General features: G+C 44.7%; 4 protein-coding genes across 6 annotated transcripts in view; 3 read left to right on the top strand and 1 right to left on the bottom strand.

The window, feature by feature from the left end:
* The window catches only part of lcat (lecithin-cholesterol acyltransferase), a 9,398-nt gene extending 6,699 nt beyond the window's left edge, over window positions 1–2,699 (top strand). For both annotated transcript variants that reach the window (XM_060060204.1, XM_060060203.1), the window contains 3 exons: window positions 603–827; window positions 1,071–1,266; window positions 1,944–2,699. In XM_060060204.1, the coding sequence (XP_059916187.1) occupies window positions 603–827; window positions 1,071–1,266; window positions 1,944–2,331 (809 nt within the window). In that variant the 3' untranslated portion in view covers window positions 2,332–2,699. The remainder of the gene's footprint in view (window positions 1–602; window positions 828–1,070; window positions 1,267–1,943) is intronic.
* A 268-nt stretch (window positions 2,700–2,967) lies between these two features.
* On the top strand, window positions 2,968–8,600 carry pla2g15 (phospholipase A2, group XV). The gene is made up of 7 exons (XM_060060205.1): window positions 2,968–3,286; window positions 4,397–4,553; window positions 5,723–5,841; window positions 5,966–6,064; window positions 6,191–6,415; window positions 6,824–6,936; window positions 7,400–8,600. Exons 1-7 carry the CDS (start codon window positions 3,142–3,144, stop codon window positions 7,802–7,804), a joined length of 1,263 nt encoding a protein of 420 aa, XP_059916188.1. The 5' UTR covers window positions 2,968–3,141; the 3' UTR covers window positions 7,805–8,600.
* On the bottom strand, window positions 8,297–11,668 carry usb1 (U6 snRNA biogenesis 1). Of its 2 annotated transcripts, none has more exons than XM_060060208.1 (7): window positions 11,574–11,668; window positions 11,013–11,149; window positions 10,595–10,778; window positions 10,015–10,068; window positions 9,739–9,844; window positions 9,401–9,481; window positions 8,297–9,134 (listed from the first exon to the last, which is right to left on the bottom strand). In XM_060060208.1, the coding sequence occupies exons 2-7, from the start codon at window positions 11,119–11,121 to the stop codon at window positions 9,027–9,029; spliced, it is 642 nt and encodes a 213-aa protein (XP_059916191.1). In that variant the 5' UTR covers window positions 11,122–11,149; window positions 11,574–11,668; the 3' UTR covers window positions 8,297–9,026. The 2 variants fall into 2 exon arrangements, with proteins under 2 accessions (XP_059916191.1, XP_059916190.1); XM_060060207.1 differs by having other exon boundaries at window positions 11,235–11,608.
* Window positions 11,669–12,183: 515 nt separating this feature from the next.
* On the top strand, window positions 12,184–18,798 carry znf319b (zinc finger protein 319b). The gene is made up of 2 exons (XM_060060202.1): window positions 12,184–12,323; window positions 13,132–18,798. The coding sequence occupies exon 2, from the start codon at window positions 13,410–13,412 to the stop codon at window positions 15,195–15,197; it is 1,788 nt and encodes a 595-aa protein (XP_059916185.1). The 5' UTR covers window positions 12,184–12,323; window positions 13,132–13,409; the 3' UTR covers window positions 15,198–18,798.
* The last annotated feature ends 291 nt before the right edge of the window (window positions 18,799–19,089 follow it).

Genomic DNA, 19,089 nt, shown 5'->3' on the forward strand with positions numbered 1-19,089 from the left:
CGCACGCACGCACGCACGCACGCACGCACGCACACACACACACACACACACACACTCACATACATAAACACTCTCTACCTAAAGGACACTATCTGTTCTGGTCTAACTCTGGTTTCTCAAGCATTACATACTTTATTATAAGCATTATATCCTGTCACATTAAGTTTGGTTTAAGTTTGAAAATATTAAAAAGAACCAGTCACAATTGGAATGGTGGTCTGTTCTGGGTGCTGACAACACCTATAAAGGTGTCTGATCTTGTCCTCCATTCATGTTAGTTTAATAATGTAATACTGTGACCGGACAGGTCTGGGGTTTTAAACTATCATAACCGTCTCTCCTTGCTTCACTCAAAATACTCATGCGCCTAAAACTTTATGCAACAAAATTGTTGCATAAAACTCAACATTGATGTGATGCACATCGATTCCACATTGACAAAAAAATATTTACATTTCTTACAATCGCTGCAAAAGTGGGTTCACGGGTTGGTAACAGATGTTAGATATGGTTCTTGAACCCTGAAACATATACGAGCTGGTTCCCTCCTTGTCACTGAAAACATTGTTATTGTTCTTGTGTTTACTTCATCACGGTCCCAGATGAGAACGAGGAGTATCTCTCCAAGCTGAAGGGGCTGGTGGAGGAGATGTACGACCAGTACCAGCGCCCTGTCCTCCTGCTGGGTCACAGCATGGGCTGCCACTACGTGCTGTACTTCCTCAACCAGCAGCCACAGGCCTGGAAGGACAAGTTCATCAAGGGCTTCATCTCCCTGGGCGCGCCTTGGGGCGGGGCGATCAAAACGCTCAGAGTCATGGCTTCAGGTAGGGCGGGGACTTTGGAATCCGACAGAGTATTTGAAGCAAGATTTTGAAACTTAACCAAAAATACTTCCCCCCCTCCTCTCCTCACCCTCGTTTTTTTTAAGTGTTGCATTTTACCCACCAAGTGACCCCCAAAAACCACAATATTTTTTAAATATCTTCCCAGACCATGTCAGTGTCAACACAGATAATCAGATCTATATAAAGATAAACGAGATAAACCACCTTTCATCTCATCATCAGGTGAAAATGATGGTATTCCCATGATTTCAAACCAGAAGATCCGTGAAGAGCAGAGGATGGTGACCTCAAACCCCTGGATGTTGCCCTTTGTGGACGTGTGGCCGAAGGACCACGTCTTCATCTCCACACCCAACGCCTCCTACACCAACCAGGACTACCAGCAGTTCTTCTCAGACCTCGACTTTGAAGATGGCTGGTAATACTTCCAACTGATTCATTAATGAACACACTCACGTATCGGTAGGCCAGCAGTCACAGCAGACCTCGTAGCTTTTGGTCCATGCATTCTTCAGTTTTAAAGACAAATCTTCACTGATGAGTCAATTTTTCTTCTCAGACAATAAAACAGAAACATTCGCTCATTCCAGATCAGCTCTACTCATTCTAAAAAACATACACGGGCAAATGTCTGCCAATATGAAAAAGTTCCATTGTGTAGTTTTCCATTAATATCAACATTGTGTCATCCTTTACTCTTCCATCAATAAGTAGATAGTTGCTATGAACAGTAATAGGTCAGTAAAAGTATTCAATTTTCTGTTACTTATTAATGATCGAGACTTTATCGTCCCCAAAGTGGAAACTTATCTTTGACTACGCAGAACATGCATAAAAAATAACAACATCAGTGAAATCAGTGGGGGGAAAATGGCATTAATCAAACCATTAACCATTAACATTTGGCAAATGTAAAAGCCCTTCTAGCCTGCACGGATTAACCTACTGGTTCCTGACGGCAATAGCCCCCCCTCCTGATCGAATGGATCACTCCCATCCATTATTATCAGCTGTTATGATCGGAGCTCCGTTCTTAACTGTGATGACGATGATAGTGACATTCCAAACTCCCTCCTCCCCTGATATGTTCTCCAGGAATATGTGGGAGGACACCAAGAACCTGACTTCCGCTCTGCAAGCCCCGGGCGTTGAGGTTTGGTGCATGTACGGCGTGGGTTTGCTCACTCCGGTGTCCTACATCTACGACGACAAGTACCCCGACTCCGACCCGGTGGAGTACGTGTACGACGATGGGGACAACACGGTGGACACCCTGAGCATGAGCCAGTGCAAGCGCTGGATAGGGCGGCAGGAGAAGCCGGTCCACGTCACCGAGTTCCGAGGGATGCCCCACCTGGATATGGTGTTCCACCACAAGGTGCTCGCCTTGATGCAGCAGATTCTGGAGGGCAATTCAGACACCCCTGAGGAAATCGATTGCAGAAATGATAACGTACAAAAAAGCAGCCATCGCGATTCATAACAGCACAAACCTTGGAACTTGACTATTCTACATAACAGGTAGAATTTAGTGGTGTAGTGATAAAAGATATGATGCAACAAATAAGATTATTCCAGATAGTGAGCTGCTACAAGGATATCCCCGCACAGCCGTTTACTGCTTTGTAATAAACTGTGACTATGTTTTCAATGTTAATATTGTGGTTTAGTGATATTGTCAATGGTCATTTTACCATTTTTCAGATGATACAGTACATATTACACATACATTACACGCAATATCATAATAACTATGAGTATCATTGTATTTTTATTGACCAATGTTATGAAGAAAAAGTTCATGATTTATTCTTTTTTTCTAAGGAACAATAAATAGTTTTGTATATGTTGTATATTGTCTTTAAACTAGGATATACAAAAATGCTTCTAAAATAAATTGTCTAATTTAGCTTTAATATATTCCGATTATACTGAATTAAAGTGTTGCATATTTACATATGCATTGTGGTAATTTATTTTCAAGTGGATCTGATTCGAATACAAAAACAGAAAAATAGTGATCTATTTCAAATGTATCCCTACACTAGTTCAAAGGGAACTACCTCGGCGGTTGATTACTTAGGACTTGATTCGACATCCGACTATCTTTGATTGATTACTTTGTATGATGATGTACCTCGTGATCTCATTTCCACTAATCACGGGAGAGGGGTCGATGTGTTTTGGGAGATTGTAAACCAGCGGCAACAACAACAGAAAGCTAACAACCTCCTACATGTTCACAGAAACGCTCTCATCATCATGACAGCTTCGTTATGAGATATTCGGAGCCATGGCCTGTTGGCATGGAACAACTGTCTTCTCTTTGCTCCGAGTGGTTTGTTTGTTACTGATTTTTGGTTACACAGTCGGTAAAAATCTTCACAAATCTGCCGACAACAAATCTTGTCAACCCAAAAGACCTCCAGTAGTTATAAGTAAGTATGCATTGCTTTCTATAAATAACTGATTGTACATGGTTTCTGGTTTGGAAAACGCCTTTTTTTCCTGGACAACAGCAAAAGAATTGTATAAGTTTAGTAGTGCGTAATTCACATGCGTCCCTTGTTTTAATGACTAAACAGCTAGCGATGGATCTGTTGCACGCTACTGACGGAGGATGACTGTTGACAATCAGAGTCGTGGTCATATGACTTCATCGTAAATTGCATAAACCAAAAACACTTTGTTTTTATGGATGTAAATGAACAACCCAGCCTTTTCTAACCTCGAAAAGCACGTTTAACCAACAGCTAACATCAAGTATAAAACTAATTCACAGTTGTAATGTTTCCTAATCTTTTGGCATAAAGATTGATTTAGTTGTGTTTTGCCAGGTTCCCACAGGCGCATGCACGTGCTTTTCGGCGCACACGCTTCATACCTTTTATCTTTATTTACTCGTTCTTATTGTATTAGCTTTTCCGATTTTTTTTTTATCTTTTGTACGGCTACATTTATACCAGTATTTGTGAAGGCAAAGGCCCCAAGAAACTCTTACGAAGGTTGAGCCCTCTGGAAACAGATTAGACATGAACGTATGTGCCTAAATCAATATCGTGCTATAACAATATCATTACCCTTGTCAGAGATAAAAAACAGTTGTGCCCCTGTCCTGAAGCTGATTTAGTTTGACCTTATGATTTCTAACTATTTGGCTAAGTTTCCTATCTTATTCCACTGTCTAAAGGTTAAGGTGTTGAACAATGAAGCTTGGCCCCTATCATTTGAATTAAGTAATAGACACATGGGGCTTGCAGATTCATGTTACCGAAATGTAAAGCAAAATTGCCAGTTTATTTTATTTTCAGTAGAATAAATAACAGTATATGATGGCAGGCCAACTGGTAGGTCATGGACAGGGTAGGCTGTCGAAATTGTCCATGACAGAGAGAAAATATACCAATATCAACATCAATGCAAATTGTACTAAATGTTTTATAAAGTTGTAAAAATAAGTTAAGAAATTTCTTATTTGAATCGAATAGATCACTATATTTTAAATTGATCACATTTGACTGATTGATTTGATTGATAAATTTGTTCAGTTCCCGGAGACCTTGGTAACCAACTTGAAGCCAAGCTAGATAAACCCAGTGTGGTCCATTACATCTGCTACAAGAAGACTGATGCCTTCTTCACCCTATGGCTAAACCTGGAGCTACTGGTCCCAGTAGCCATAGACTGCTGGATAGACAACATAAGGTATGCCATTTCTACACACACACACACACACACACACACACACACACACACACACACACACACACACACACACACACACACACACACACACACACACACACACACACACACACACAAACAAATCAGGACATACTCAAGTTCAATTAACCGATTCACACCATTACTTCATTATTATAATCAAAGTAATCAGGTTTCTAGTTTGATCCCCAGCTCCTCCTAGCTGAGTGTCGATGTGTCCCTGAGCAAGACACTTAACCCTAACTGCTCTTGACGAGCTGGCTGTCGCCTTGCATGGTTGACTCTGCCGTCGGTGTGTCAATGTGTGTATTAACCGATGTAAGTCGCTTTGGATAAAAGCATCTGCTAAATGCCCTGATTGTTATTATAAGATACTAGTTTGATCCAATATTAGGAAGTGAGTAGCAGAACTGAGCACAAGGTATAGGTGAAGCGAGCACGCCCTTTGTACAGAGTACGGTTAGTATAAACCTTGATGACCTCAAGCTAGCTATCAGCCTACATAAGACAAACTAACCTTTGAGGCCCCCTTTTCTGGTCAAACACATACACCCCATAAACAACCACTTGCTGAAAAGTGAAAACCCGGGAGTGGGTTAGAAAAGTCCAAGGGCCACCTGAATACTGGGTGTAGCTATGTGACAGGTATAATGTGTCAAGTGTAAAGGAACCGAAGAAGTGCTACTTCCTTAATTTTGGTACTTGTCCCGTAAGTCTTGGTCTAGGATTTCTGGTCTGATACAACATCCTATTTCTGCATTAGTGGGTTGTGTGTTTTGGTTGAACCCTTCAGGGTCTGATTTGGTTGACCGTACCACAAGCAAGTCCTTCTGGGTGGATAGCATCATAGAGCATGATGGCCTGGAGGCACTTTACAAGAGAACCCATTCTGTCATATTGATGATCACTACAATCGGCTCATCCACACTTCTACAGAAGAAGTGGGCTGGGTAGAAGCATAAGCCTTTAAAAGAGAGGCCTCCCAAGCTTATCAAAAGCTACTTCTCACAAGCAAGTGATTTGTGTGTGTGTGTGTGTGTGTGTGTGTGTGTGTGTGTGTGTGTGTGTGTGTGTGTGTGTGTGTGTGTGTGTGTGTGTGTGTGTGTGTGTGTGTGTGTGTGTGTGTGTGTGTGTGTGTGCGCACATCACAGGCTGATCTACAACACAACAACCCACTCCACCTCGGCCCCGCCTGGCGTGGACATCCGGGTCCCTGGGTTCGGGAAGACCTTCTCCGTGGAGTACCTGGACCCCAGCAAGAGCAGCCTGGGTAAACACACGGACCGGGATGCCACAAAACTGTTCTTCCGTTTGCCTGTTGGGATGTTTTGGTCTTGTAATACCTGTATTAATGCTTGTTGTGTACTATTTTCTTTTATTGTTGTTTTGTGTAGGCATATATTTCTTCAGCTTAGTACAGGCGTTTGTGGAGTGGGGTTACACCAGGGATGATGACGTCAGAGGCGCGCCTTACGACTGGAGAAAAGCACCCAGTAAACACACGCACACACACACACGCACACGCACACACTTTCTGCTGGAGGCAGACTCCTTGTCCCTTGAAGCCTGTTCAACGCTCGTGACATTCTACTCCCTCTCTCTCTCCGTCCGTCCCTCAGATGAAAACAAGGCGTACTTCCTGGCGCTGCAGCAGATGATCGAGGAGATGGCGGAGAAGGCGGGGGGCCCTGTGGTTCTGATCGCCCACAGCATGGGCAACATGTACACCCTGTACTTCCTCAACCACCAGCCCCAGGCCTGGAAGGACCGCTACATCAAGTCCTTCGTGGCCCTGGGGGCGCCCTGGGGGGGCGTGGTCAAGACCATGCGGGTGGTGACCTCGGGTGAGACAGAAAGCAGCGGCAGGGACTTGATGTTCAATCAACGCACAATCTGCCTGGTTTGGTACACCTAGTGCATGTACACCAACACATGAAACAACCAACTAGGTTTCTCCAATGAGGAAGTGTTGCGTTTCACAGAACCTGTGGTTGATGGGCAAGATGGATTCCCTGTAACGATCGGGGAAGAGAAGCCCTGATTGGGCAGTCTAAAGTTAGCATGGGCTCATACTGGAGCAGGCATTCAATTCAAACAGATCCTCACTGTGCGTTTCACTGACTATTAGCTGGCAAAGGGCTATGCCATTTTTTAACAAATGATACCCAATCCGTAATTCTTAAATCGTACCTACAGCACCTTTTTAATGCTAAAAGTGAGTGTAAATATTGATTGAAAGATGTGTTCGGCAGGAGACAACAACCATATTCCCGTCATCAGCCCGTTGAAGATGCGTTCGCAGCAGCGCAGCGCCATCACCACCACCTGGCTCTTCCCCTACGCACACACCTGGCCCAAGAACCAGGTCGGTCTTCCTCCATTTGTCTGCTCGCTAAAGGACTAGCTATCAAATTATTTTACAGCAATCTGTTTGTCACCATTGTGTGTACCACGCTCGACTACTTCCACCCGTGAGATCCGGGCAATAGTGACATTGCTGTGGTTCAAAAAAGAAAAATGGGAGCACGCTCATGGGGCATCAAAACCCACGGTGCATTCAATCTAGTAAGAGAATGAATGCTAGCCAATAGCAAACTAGCCAATAGCAAACTAGCCAATAGCAAACTACCACCCCACACTAAGTGAGACCCAAACAAAAAAAGGATTCTATGGGATTCTATGAAAAGGCTTCTTCAATCTGGAGTATTATGTGCCTTTTAATTTAATAAACTGAATCTCTTACAGCCGACACCACAAAGTAACCGAAGTGTTCCGCCTTGGAAAAAGCCTCCTTTCACGTGTTCCCCTCTACCCCCCCCCCCCCCCAGGTCCTCGTCCAGACCCCCACCTACAACTACACCGTGGCGGACTACAAGCGCTTCTTCTCGGACGTGGGGTTCAACGAGGGCTGGCAGATCCGCCAGGACACGGAGCCGCTGGTGTCGGACCTGGACCCGCCCGGGGTGGCCGTCCACTGCCTGTACGGCAGCGGCGTGCCCACGCCCGAGAGCTTCCGCTACTCCGACAAGTTCCCCAACGCGGAGCCCGTGGGCGTGGGCGCGGGCGACGGCGACGGCACGGTCAACCTGCGGAGCGCCACGCAGTGCGGGCGCTGGGTGGGGCGGCAGCGGCAGCCCGTCACGCTGCTGGAGCTGCCCGGGAACGAGCACGTCAACATGCTGCTGAACTACACCACCGTGGCCTACATCAAGACCCTGCTGTGCTCCCCCTGAGGCCAGCCGAGGAGATGCGTGACCAAACTCTGTCGCTACTACCATGTTACCATTAGTTAACCCGGGCCGGCTCTGTGGCGCACTCCGTTTAACCCTGCTTCACGTGCTGTCATTTTTTAGAACATTTTTAATGCAGTGAATTCAAATTTTTTAATAGGATTTTAATAGTCGAAATTGATTGTTTTACAGTGGGCCAATTACCTTTCTTCAAACAATTATATTAAGATCTGAACGACAATTATATGTGCTATTATAATAGCACCTTTGTGAATTCATTTCCTTAAAATATATATATATATGTTTAAATTAGTTGCTTTGGACCTTATCTTTCTGGTTCGATACATTGCCTCACAATTTGAGTAACTTTTTTTTTCCTTTCGTTGATCGTAAGTGTGCGTGCTGCTGATATTCATGTGAATCCCAATTTTCTGCCTGCTCAATTTGTTTACAACGTACTGCCTAACTGCAAATGCACCTCGTTCATTTTATAGAAGACTATGTGCTCAACCGGTACACCAAAAACACCAAGCCAAATATCACAGAAGCATACTGCTCGTGGACTAATGATGTATGAGTTATTGTGGCGGCGAGCAATTGAGAACTTGTAGCCCATTGGTTGCCATGATGTTTATGTACTATAATCAATCACCACTGTGTACTTTTCAAAATTCAATGTTTGTACATTTTGCATTAGCGGTCACAGAAGTTTATATTAACACATTGTGCACCTCCAAATAAGTAGTGATACTTGTGGCTTCTATACAGATTCTAAATTAAACATTTACTGAATCTTAAATCTTTATTTACATCTTCTAAAAATATATCATGTGTTTCATTGACATGTCAACATTTAAAACGTGGCTTTCCGGACTTCTGTGATGATATTGCATTTGGCTGGGATGCATACATGTGATGTGATAAAAATATATGAGGATTTCATTGATAATGGGCAGGTATCTGTCCATTATAAATTCATATTTTTCGATATCCACATTACTAATTTTTTAGGGGCCACTAGAACAACCAATGTCTTCACAGCGCTACGCTAATGTCTGTCGAAGAAGTCCAGAGCCTTTTAACAAATGTCCCGCGACATTGTTATCTTTCCATTTCCATTTGTAACCATCCCCGCTTGGTTTCATCCGGGAGCTTTGTCCTCGGCTCAACTCTGTTCGTCGTACCGCTGGTGTTTTACAGCTCCACTTTTAAAAGATCTGGTTTTTCAGGACTGCAGAGGAAAGCTACAGGTCTTGTTTCCTGCCCTGCAGCGCAGCTCCTGACAGTCCAACGTCAGCAGGAACGCCCCCTCCTCATGGTGGTCAACCAGACCCTTAAAAAATAAGTAAATAAGGGACACAAATCATTTAGACGCTCTCAAGCTATATGTAAGATGTATGCATGGGTCACTATGTCGACTATGGATCATGAAGTCGTTTCCATCATCAAATGTTAAAGATCTGTATGCACTAAACTTTCATTTTTCTTGGGTAGGGGCTTGGCAAAGCAATGCAATGCAAGCCGAAAAAGAAATCCATCAATCTATGCCAACACTGTTGCCCCAGGCTGTGTGAACGTTTCAGTTCTTGACCACAATACCTGTAATTCCTTAAGGCATTCTTTCAGCTGGGCTGTGAAGTCCCCGACGCACCAGGCTAGACTCACGTGAAACGAGGGATCCTAGAGAAGAGGGAAAAGAGAAAGACAAGGGACTGAAAACTAAATAATTGGGTTTAAATAACCAGATGAAACTTTACATTTGTTTGTTTTTTATGTTATTAGTCCTGGCAGACAAAGAGAAATGTTCAGATTATACATATTGTTAATGAAGCTAAATAATACCTGGACAAGTTTTGCTGTCTTACTATATGTTAATATCCATAGATTCACAATGTTCTTGTTTTATTGGATCTGCCACAAAAGTCATGAGCATTTACCTTATAGAATGTGTCAAGGCGAAATTCTATCATAGTTTTGTCCACCATTTTCATAATCTCTGCCAACTGAGCATGTCCAGCAGACACTTCCATTCCCAAAAACGTCCTGTAGGGGTCACACACAGGCTTAATAACAGTACCAGAGACAGGGCAACTGGAGAATTAAGAGCCAAATTTCAAGTAAAATAACCACAAAAGAAAAGATAAACATCATAGCAAGAGAATATGAGCCTGCTGACTAGGAACTATAGGAGTCACGGCAGTTGTTAATTTTACCTGGTTCTCTCAGCGTTACTGTAGACCCTGAGCGATCCTGCAGAGCAAACAAACCTGGCAAAAAGAGACACTATCAATCAATTCCTAACAAGTGAGACACATTCCTGAGTAATCTACAACAGTCGTCGTTGCTTTTTTTGAATGATTGCAGCCGTCTTTCTCACCACACCCTTATCTCATAGCTAACCCCTTGCTGCTCCCGAAAATGTGTTCTCAATCAACATGGTAGGGATGACTCACATAATTAGGATTTACGTCCTAATGGAAAATGGAATGATCAACTGCTTATCATACATTTTAAAATACTTGCGTGTTCTAGTATTCCATTTACTTTCATGTTTATTACTTTAAAATGGCTACAGGTATCCTACAAATTGACCCAGTCATAATAGCTCTACGGATTTATCAGGTTACAAATCCATTACTTGAAGAAATTGTTTTTTTTTGTTCTTAGTACGTCTTCTACAAAACAACATTTTTGTCACTGTTACTTAAACAACAGTGTGATGAGTGTTTAGGTTTAAGTGAGTAAAGCGTTCGCTGTGACGTGATAGACAATAATCCCCCCCCCCCCCCTAACCTTTTGCAGCTGGTCAGGCCGCCCTTAAGGCTCTCTGTGAAGGGCTGGATCCAATGGTGCTTCAGCACCACTGTCTGAGACACGCTGAGATGGAAGTCCCTCTGCTGGGTCAGCAGCACACCGCGAGCTCCCGCCACCTCCAGCAGCTCCTCCAGCAGCTCCATGAAGTCCTCGTCTGGGGGGTCTGCCGAGATGAGAGGGGCAAGCAGGAGTCAAAAGTATTTCAATAACATGACAGCCAGGATGGTCTCATGGTAGGGGGCAGACACAAACAACTGCAAATATGTAAAAAATAAACAGGATTTAGTTGAATTTCATCAGCGTTGTCTGCTGTGGAATAATTTAAGCATCTTTATTGGCCAGTTATTAACATAATTATCCAGAGACTACGATGGACCGTGTATGTGTGTCATCTTACATGGAAAATATACATAGGTTGCCCAATTTCCTCTCTCGTGCTTAAAGGAACGGATACGTCCATCATGAAGGGACGTGTCATTATCTGGCTCCTCTTCCTCTGGAAACATGGCCAACAGACATCCGGGGACAGGCAGTCTGACAGATTCAGAGGATAACATGGAAAAGTTATAACAAATAGCCTCTACAAATAGTGTTTGTTGTCTACTTGATATGGACACACCTTGTTTTCGGCCCCTGCTGTTCGATTCTCATTTTTTTATTCTCAGCTCGATCATGACAATCCTCTTCAAAGGACACTGAAGAGGACACTGTTCTGCGTTTACCAGTCGAATCTGTTAATTCACTTGGATTCTCAACTTCCTCGTCGGAGCTACTACTATAGCCAACCAGCATTGTTAAGAATTCACTTATGATTTACAATTTGTATATGATTTAATGTTAGCGTATACACTATCGTTGACATATAACCAATGTGTTTCTCAAATACGGTTTTTAAAAGACAAGACACCAAGAAAATGAAAACGTGGATGATCAAATTCCTTTTGGGAAAATGTTGTACCATCAGTCGCGTGCGTTATGCATTTCCTAGGCGAGATGTAAACAAGCTGTCTTCGTTCGCTTCGCCCTCCGGAAACTTTATGCTGCGTTATGTTCCGCTCCATGGTTCCGCTTCAGCCCTCCGTTGAAAATATTCAATGCTTCATTTTTTTCTCTTAACTTCTTAGTCAACCCAATATTTTTTATTAATTGGAGACCAAATTAACCCATCCTGATGAATTGTTTGAATTTATTTTATATGATGATGTTATGCTTATTAGTAAGCGATCGAGTTTCAAGTAAATTCAACACGTTTTCTTCTTGTGAGTATAAACAATATATCACACCCGTAATTCTCCACGGCAATATTGATATGCGTTTTTTGTTGCAATCAATTAATATACTTTCTGTAAGCACCGATCTCCCATCACGGGGTACCCGATAACTCCTGGATAGCAGGGTTCCGGGTGTGTTTGTGAGCATGCCAATTAGCTCTTCGGGTATTCATGTTCCCGTGCTCGGGCAGGACCTCACAAGCTAGCCGATAGCCAGCTAGCGATTTGTTAAAAATTTGTTCTCTTTTTCACAACAATAATAATGGCTTAGCTGGGAATTACGCAGACGAGTACATTTATAGTGTTTGTGGGGGTAGTTGGAGTATCGAATGGGAGTCACACCAATTTTATTGACCAAAATCTCGGGGAAAAAATCGCCCCTGGAGCCAGCGTTCAAACAAGAGAGCATCGGAGAATCGTCTGCGGATGTGAAGAAGGTAGGTATTTGGGGGCCTAGTTATCAACGACAAAGCCACGACTACTGAAGCAATCCCAATGTAAATAAATACAAAGGGCACATAAGTATGGAATTGTATGAAATGAGGATTCCTATCCAATATTTTAACACGTCGATAGATTTGACAAAGCAGTAACTCTGGTTCACTGCTTGCTAGCATGCTAACGATAGCCATTTTCTGTGCCGGACTGATGTTAGCGATGCTAGGCTAGCTGTTAGCCCTCCCTGGTTACAATGAACGCCTGCTTCTGTCTAAAGAACGGAGATGCTTATATGATGCCTCCCACTTTTCCACCCGAATGATTGAACATAATTATTTTTTTGCGCCGAAAGGGGTGGAACGGAATGCTATGTTGCTGATCGCATATTAGCATAATTAATTGTGCTTTTGTAGATGCTAGTGATTAGCGTGTGAAGTATTGTTGTTTTGAGATACGATTATGTTTTGTGATTTTTAATTGGCCAATGCAGCGGCGGGTCATTGCAAAAGTCAAATTTAATTGGTACGAATGCAAAAGGGAGATTTGGTTTCCGAAGGATAATATGAAAGAGTAGTCGCTTGCTTTACCCGCCTTTTTGGTTGCGGACACGGGAACTTCAAGATAAGCCCTCGGTTTCAGGAACTGTGTGTGTGTGTGTGTGTGTGTGTGTGTGTGTCATTTGTACACTTATTAATTAAGACTCCCCTTTGATCTATTTGAACAGCAATATAGTCGCTTATGGTATAGTAATTGATCCACTGTACAAAATCTGTTGTGAAACTAACACTGTTTGTTTTTTCCATACAGGTTTCTTTTGAAGACGCATAAGAGGTGGATTTGTATCTTAACTAGGATAGCCAGGATCTCTGGACTGTTTCATCCGGTCCTCTGTACAGTCAAAGAAATAATTTGCAACGTGGTCTACAGCAAACCTTTTCCAGTGCCCTTGTGCTATTTGATGAACAGTGAAAACTTTCCCAGTTAAATTCTCACGACCTGCAGCCGTCAATCGGTCCAAACTGTCTTATTCACACCCTAGTTGGGTCCCAACAACCGGCAAGCTGAATCCCTACTCACGGGCCCGAATGACCGAGGCCTGGCAGCAACATACTGTTGCTCCCCCTCCAGTCGTCCATGCCATCCCTCCGGGCGCTGAGAACGCTCTGGGCTGTGCCGTGTACGGTATCGTTCTCCAGCCCGACCCTCCGGCTCTGCAGCATGGCCAGCACAGCCAGCAGCACGGGGGGCACGGAGGAGGACAGCACAGCCAGCAGCAGCACCCGGCCCAGGCCCAGCAGCCCACCCTGCAGGTAGGCAACGAAGGAGGCCACAAGTGTGGCGCCTGCGGGCACGATATCTCCCACCTCGCTAACCCACACGAGCACCAATGCATGGTCAGTCAAGACCGGTCGTTCCAGTGCACCCAATGCATGAAGATCTTCCACCAGGCCACGGACCTGCTGGAGCACCAGTGTGTGCAGGTGGAGCAGAAACCCTTTGTGTGTGGCGTCTGCAAGATGGGCTTCTCCCTGCTGACCTCCCTGGCCCAGCACCACACCTCCCATAACAGCACCAACCCCATGAAGTGCTCCATCTGTGAGAAGACCTACCGGCCCGGTACCTCCGGCAACCCCACGCCCACCACCTCAGGAACCTCCCATCACAACCACGGTAGCAGGGCGTCCGCCAGCAGCAGTTCGTCCATCCTGCCGTTCCCCTCGGCCCGGGACAGGCCGTACAAGTGCTCCGTCTGCCAGAAGGGCTTCAAGCATCTGTCGGAGCTCACCCGCCACGAGCGCGTGCACACGGGCGAGAAGCCCTTCAAGTGCGACACGTGCGACAAGGCCTTCAGCCAGTCGTCGCACCTGGCCCACCACCAGCGCACGCACAGCAACGAGCGGCCCTTCAAGTGCGCCGTGTGCGAGAAGAGCTTCAAGCACCGCTCCCACCTCGTGCGCCACATGTACGCCCACTCCGGGGAGCACCTGTTCAAGTGCAACCTGTGCGAGCTGCACTTTAAGGAGTCATCGGAGCTGCTCCACCACCCCTGCCACCCGCAAGGCGCCCGCCCCTTCCGCTGCGCCACCTGCGGCAAGGGCTTCAAGCGCCCGTCCGACCTGCGGCAGCACGAGCGCGCGCACTCGGAGGAGCGGCCGTTCCACTGCGACGAGTGCCAGATGAGCTTCAAGCAGCAGTACGCGTTGGTCCGCCACCGGCGCACCCACAAGGACCCCGGCGTCCGGCCCTTCAAGTGCAACCTGTGCGACAAGGGCTTCATGCAGCCCTCCCACCTGCTCTACCACCAGCACGTGCACGGCATGGACAACCTGTTCAAGTGCGCCTCCTGCCAGAAGGAGTTCAGCCAGTCGGGAGAGCTGCTCCGGCACAAGTGCGGCGAGCCTTCGTCGGCCTCCCCGGACAAGCCCTACAAGTGTGACGTGTGCGGGAAGGGCTACAAGAAGAGCTCGACGCTGCAGCGCCACCAGAACTCCCACTGCCAGGAGAAGCCCCTGAAGTGCTCCCTCTGCGACCGCCGCTTCCTCTCCTCGTCCGACTTCGTGCAGCACCGCTGCGACCCGTCGCGCGAGAAGCCCCTCAAGTGTCCGGAGTGCGAGCGGCGCTTCAAGTACGTGTCCGACCTGAACCGCCACCGCCGCATCCACACCGGGGAGAAGCCCTACAAGTGTGCCAACTGCAACAAGGGATTTAAGCAGCGGGAGCACATGACCAAGCACCAGGCCACGCACTCCCGCGAGGGCCAGTTCAAGTGTGTGTGGTGCGGAGAACGTTACAGTGACCTGGGCTCCCTGCAGGATCACACGGTCCAGCATACCGCGGAGGGCGGCGGCTACCCCGTGCCCTCTTGCATTTAGCCTGCGTTGTCTTTGTGTATGTTCCTTTTTGGTTTTTGTATGTAAACACATCCGGAAGTACTGTACCGCCCTTGAACTCGTTGTCCCTGGCAACCCCCTCTCCTCTATATAACGGTTCCCTAAGTTCCGTATCAGGTCCCTGCTAACCTTCTACCATAGGAACCAATTTTCTTTGCTTATCCCTCTATGACTCTTTCTTGGCATAACATTTTTAGATAGTTAACCACTGACAGAATTTAGTTATTTGTAGGTTCGCCGTCTGTAGACTACTGCCAAATGCATCGGTTTTTAGGGAAACATTTTTAAAAACTTCATAGAGCAGGGCGATGCAAGATATATTTAATCCCCATGCCACGCTACTTTTCTAGCACATATATCCAGTTAGTAAGTAAACTCATCTTCAATCACAATTACCTCCCATCAGAAACCAAAAAAAGCTTTTGTAAATAACTAATTGGCAGTAAAGGTGGTTAAAGGGAAATATGCAGGACCTTTTGTTAGTGTGTCCTTCCCATTGTGATCTGGCCAACCTGAGAAGCCCTTGACTGATACGAGTGTTTTTTATGAACCTCCCTTTGCTCCCTCTTTCACTGTTCTTCAGCTCGTTACTACCTCCAGAGGAAACCGGTCTGTGGCCCCCCGTCTCTGGGATGTGGACCCCCCCCCCAGCCCCTGTAGAAACAAAGTTCTGAACCGTTACTTTGCTCCATAGTTCCTCCCCAACTCGGTGTAAATACACCTGCACACAAAATATACTCTTATTTTGACAGCAACCCATCACACATCCTAGCTTTCCTCCCCATCCATACTCACCTACCAAATCCTCTCCAGGGTTCGAGTTTCGATCCTTTTTATGTATGAAGAAACAGCGGTATGATTCTCATGCGACCAGTGTTTTGTGGGTCCTTGTATTACGTTTTGTAACCGTGTGGATGTGATTTAGCCTATGTTATTATGAAATGATTCCAACAACAGTGTGGAAGCGGTAGTCTGTTGACACAGACTATATACTACATTGACTTTTGGCAACCAAGCAGCCAAACTGGGCCGGTTTCAAAGCTCTGTCCTAGCAGTCCCATTCGTGCGAATAGCAGACTCAACGAGGGGCGGACATTGTTGTTAGAGACAGACAGAAGAAGACCCCCCCCAACGTCATCGTTGATACCAACGCTATTCCTCTGTATAGACTCTTTGAGTAATATGTGACGTGACATCGGCTGCCGTGTTTCTGAAAAATATCAACACCACGGAGACGGCGTTTCCTGTGGCCGGCCCTGTATGGTGGCGCCCTCAGCTTGTGTATATAATGCAGACGTCATTTTGAGCACAATTGCCAGTTCAGTTAGAAAAGTGTCACGCTTTTTGTCTTTCTTAGAGAAAAGTAACCACTCTGCAATGACGACTGTTTTTGTACCCCTGCTACCTTTTAGCCGTGTGAGATGTTTGAACAAATATTCTTTTGTTTTGGCTATTTTTTTTTTTTTTTTTTTTTTTTTGTAGTCTCGTATTGGTATGCAATAGGGAACCTCAAAGAGTTCCCTGTGTGTAAGTGTGAGAGTGTGCGAGAGAGTGCACTGCTAGGGTGATGCAGATCTTCTGCAGTAAAAAGAGAAACATGAAATACTGTTATACAGGGATGATATGTATCAACAAGATCAAGATATGTGTGTATCAACCGATGTAAGTTTCTTTTTGATAAAATGCCCTAATTGTAATTGGATGAGTGGGACGTAGTGAAGCCAGGACTACAACTATAAACCATTTTCCCTTTTGAGGTTTGCTTTTTTATCACTAACCTTTTTTTTGCAAGACAAACATCCATCTATTGTTGATGTATGTTTTTTTTTTTTTTTTTACTCATAGTTTTTTTTAACATGTGCTCAGCTTGATCTGTCCGTTGTCGTGGTTTATACCGTAATTCATGATGTTTATTTCTTTGAATGCAATGAGATTCTAGTTCGCTCCTCAAGAATCTTGATTCACCGTTTGGTTCAAAAGTCTGCCATTTTGTTAAATGTAGCATGGGGGCTGTTCTAGCTGTTACGTATGTGGGTGACTGTGTGTGTGTGTGTGTGTGTGTGTGTGTGTGTGTGTGTGCGTGTTGGAGGGGATGGATGTATGTGTATAAATATATACACATACATCCCCACACACACCCTGTTCTTGAGTGTTGTATTGAAACCTGGTTTGAGTGCATTATTTTATTTTTGAAAAAAAGGAAATGAAAAGAAAAATAAGGAGGTTAGGGGATCCAACATCATGCGATCATTTTTCTTTGGGCCTTAATGTGAGGCCCTGGTGCCTCTTCGTCCCTGGTTTGGAGAACTCCCTTCGCCTTGTTCTGTCCTAATCACTGACACCATAACGTTCGGGACAGACAGCATTCTCTGCAGTTTGATCATACTGGCTTAGAACAACGCGCCAGGCAAAGGTCTGGGACTCAAGCGAGGAGGTTAAAGTACTGTGTATGTGTCTTTCTTTAAAAAAGTTTTTCACACTTGTGTTTTATATTAATTTCATAATTAATATTCTTTAAAACAATATGAATAATCTATATTCTTGATGGAGAGACCAGGGTGCCGGGGTAGCTGGTCGGTTTTTATTAACAACGAAAGGGGAGCGCTGAAATCAAACTAAACGACAAGATCACAATTGGGTGGGCTGGCTGTAGATCCGTGTCAGTGTTTCAGGGATGTCAAATCGGCTAAAAGAACAATGCACTGGACTTATAGAGGCAGATCCAAATGTGAAAGGTCAACCTGTACCCAAAAAGTTAAACTTGGCATTTGGACAATAGGGGCCAGACTCACAGTGAGTGTGCACTGCTGGCATGCAAGAAGCACGACAAAGTAACTGGATTGAATACGTCTCGTGCATTCTCAAAACCAAAGAATTGTTCCTGCCTATTGTGTATTTTTTTGTTTTTGTGAGGCTTGTTAGTGGTCAGCAGTGATTCATTTTTAGTATTGCATCTGATCTCAGGCACTAATACGTTGATCATAATGGTCCCAACAGGAGAATTAGAACCAGTAACATGACACGGATCTGCACGGGCTACATAGTCACTTCAATAATATTAAGATAATTATGAGTTTTATAAAAAGATGAAACTCATCTCCCCCCCCCCCCCCCTCCAAAAAAAACAAAACAGTCCAATTCGGCCTGTTGATGGACTGCAGCTACAAGTTGGCCTCAGCCCTCCCCTGAACCCCAACTTTGATTTTGTCCTGTTCTCTTAATTTATGAATTCAGAGCTCCCGTGGCCAGCGCCTCAGGCCCTAGCGTCCTTCTGCCCTCTGCATGCTTGCTGTTTTAGCTCCTGTATTCTGTCCCTGGGAACTGGTGCGCCCTCCCTCCCTCCCTCCCTCCCCTCCTCACCTCTCTCCTTCATGAAGCACCGTTCCTTCCTATAGCTTTTTCCAATTGTACTAGTTATGTGAATGATGTAGTTTAAAAAAAAAAAGAAGAAAAGAGAAAAAAAAAGTTTAAAACATTGTGGCGACGTACAGTATGTGTACATTCATGCTAAGATTATCTGTATGTATGTAGCATTCAATTACACACAGCACTAACAAATAAAACTTTTTCATTTATAAAGTCATTTGTTGTTTTTTATTGAAGTATCCATCCCAAATAAATATCAGCAGTAGCTACTATAATGATGACTGATTGCTACACCTAGATTACATTTGAATAAACTGATGGACCAATATGTAACTGACAGCCAATTATTTAAAGTGTTGCAGTAGATGTTCTCCATATTTATGAGAGTTTCCTTCTGTCGACAAAACGTCGGTTGTTGGTCCCAAAGTAGGCCGATATTTTCATCTTCTGGCCAGTATTGAAACAATTGTTTTTGGTTATGCTGCTCAGAAAACCATATGCCAAGTAC

The sequence above is a fragment of the Gadus macrocephalus genome, chromosome 9 (assembly GCF_031168955.1).
Source record: "Gadus macrocephalus chromosome 9, ASM3116895v1".
NCBI classification, from domain to species: domain Eukaryota; kingdom Metazoa; phylum Chordata; class Actinopteri; order Gadiformes; family Gadidae; genus Gadus; species Gadus macrocephalus.

Excerpts from the sequence above, each read along its gene's own strand:
- usb1 (XM_060060207.1), bottom strand. The coding sequence starts at position 11,407 with ATGCTGGTTGGCTATAGTAGTAGCTCCGACGAGGAAGTTGAGAATCCA. Across the intron at positions 11,150-11,234 it reads CAGCAGGGGCCGAAAACAAG|ACTGCCTGTCCCCGGATGTC; the intron begins GTGTGTCCATAT and ends TGAATCTGTCAG. Across the intron at positions 10,779-11,012 it reads AACCTATGTATATTTTCCAT|ACCCCCCAGACGAGGACTTC; the intron begins GTAAGATGACAC and ends TCATCTCGGCAG.
- znf319b (XM_060060202.1), top strand. The coding sequence starts at position 13,410 with ATGACCGAGGCCTGGCAGCAACATACTGTTGCTCCCCCTCCAGTCGTC.
- pla2g15 (XM_060060205.1), top strand. The coding sequence starts at position 3,142 with ATGGCCTGTTGGCATGGAACAACTGTCTTCTCTTTGCTCCGAGTGGTT. Across the intron at positions 3,287-4,396 it reads AAGACCTCCAGTAGTTATAA|TTCCCGGAGACCTTGGTAAC; the intron begins GTAAGTATGCAT and ends AAATTTGTTCAG. Across the intron at positions 6,416-6,823 it reads CATGCGGGTGGTGACCTCGG|GAGACAACAACCATATTCCC; the intron begins GTGAGACAGAAA and ends TGTGTTCGGCAG.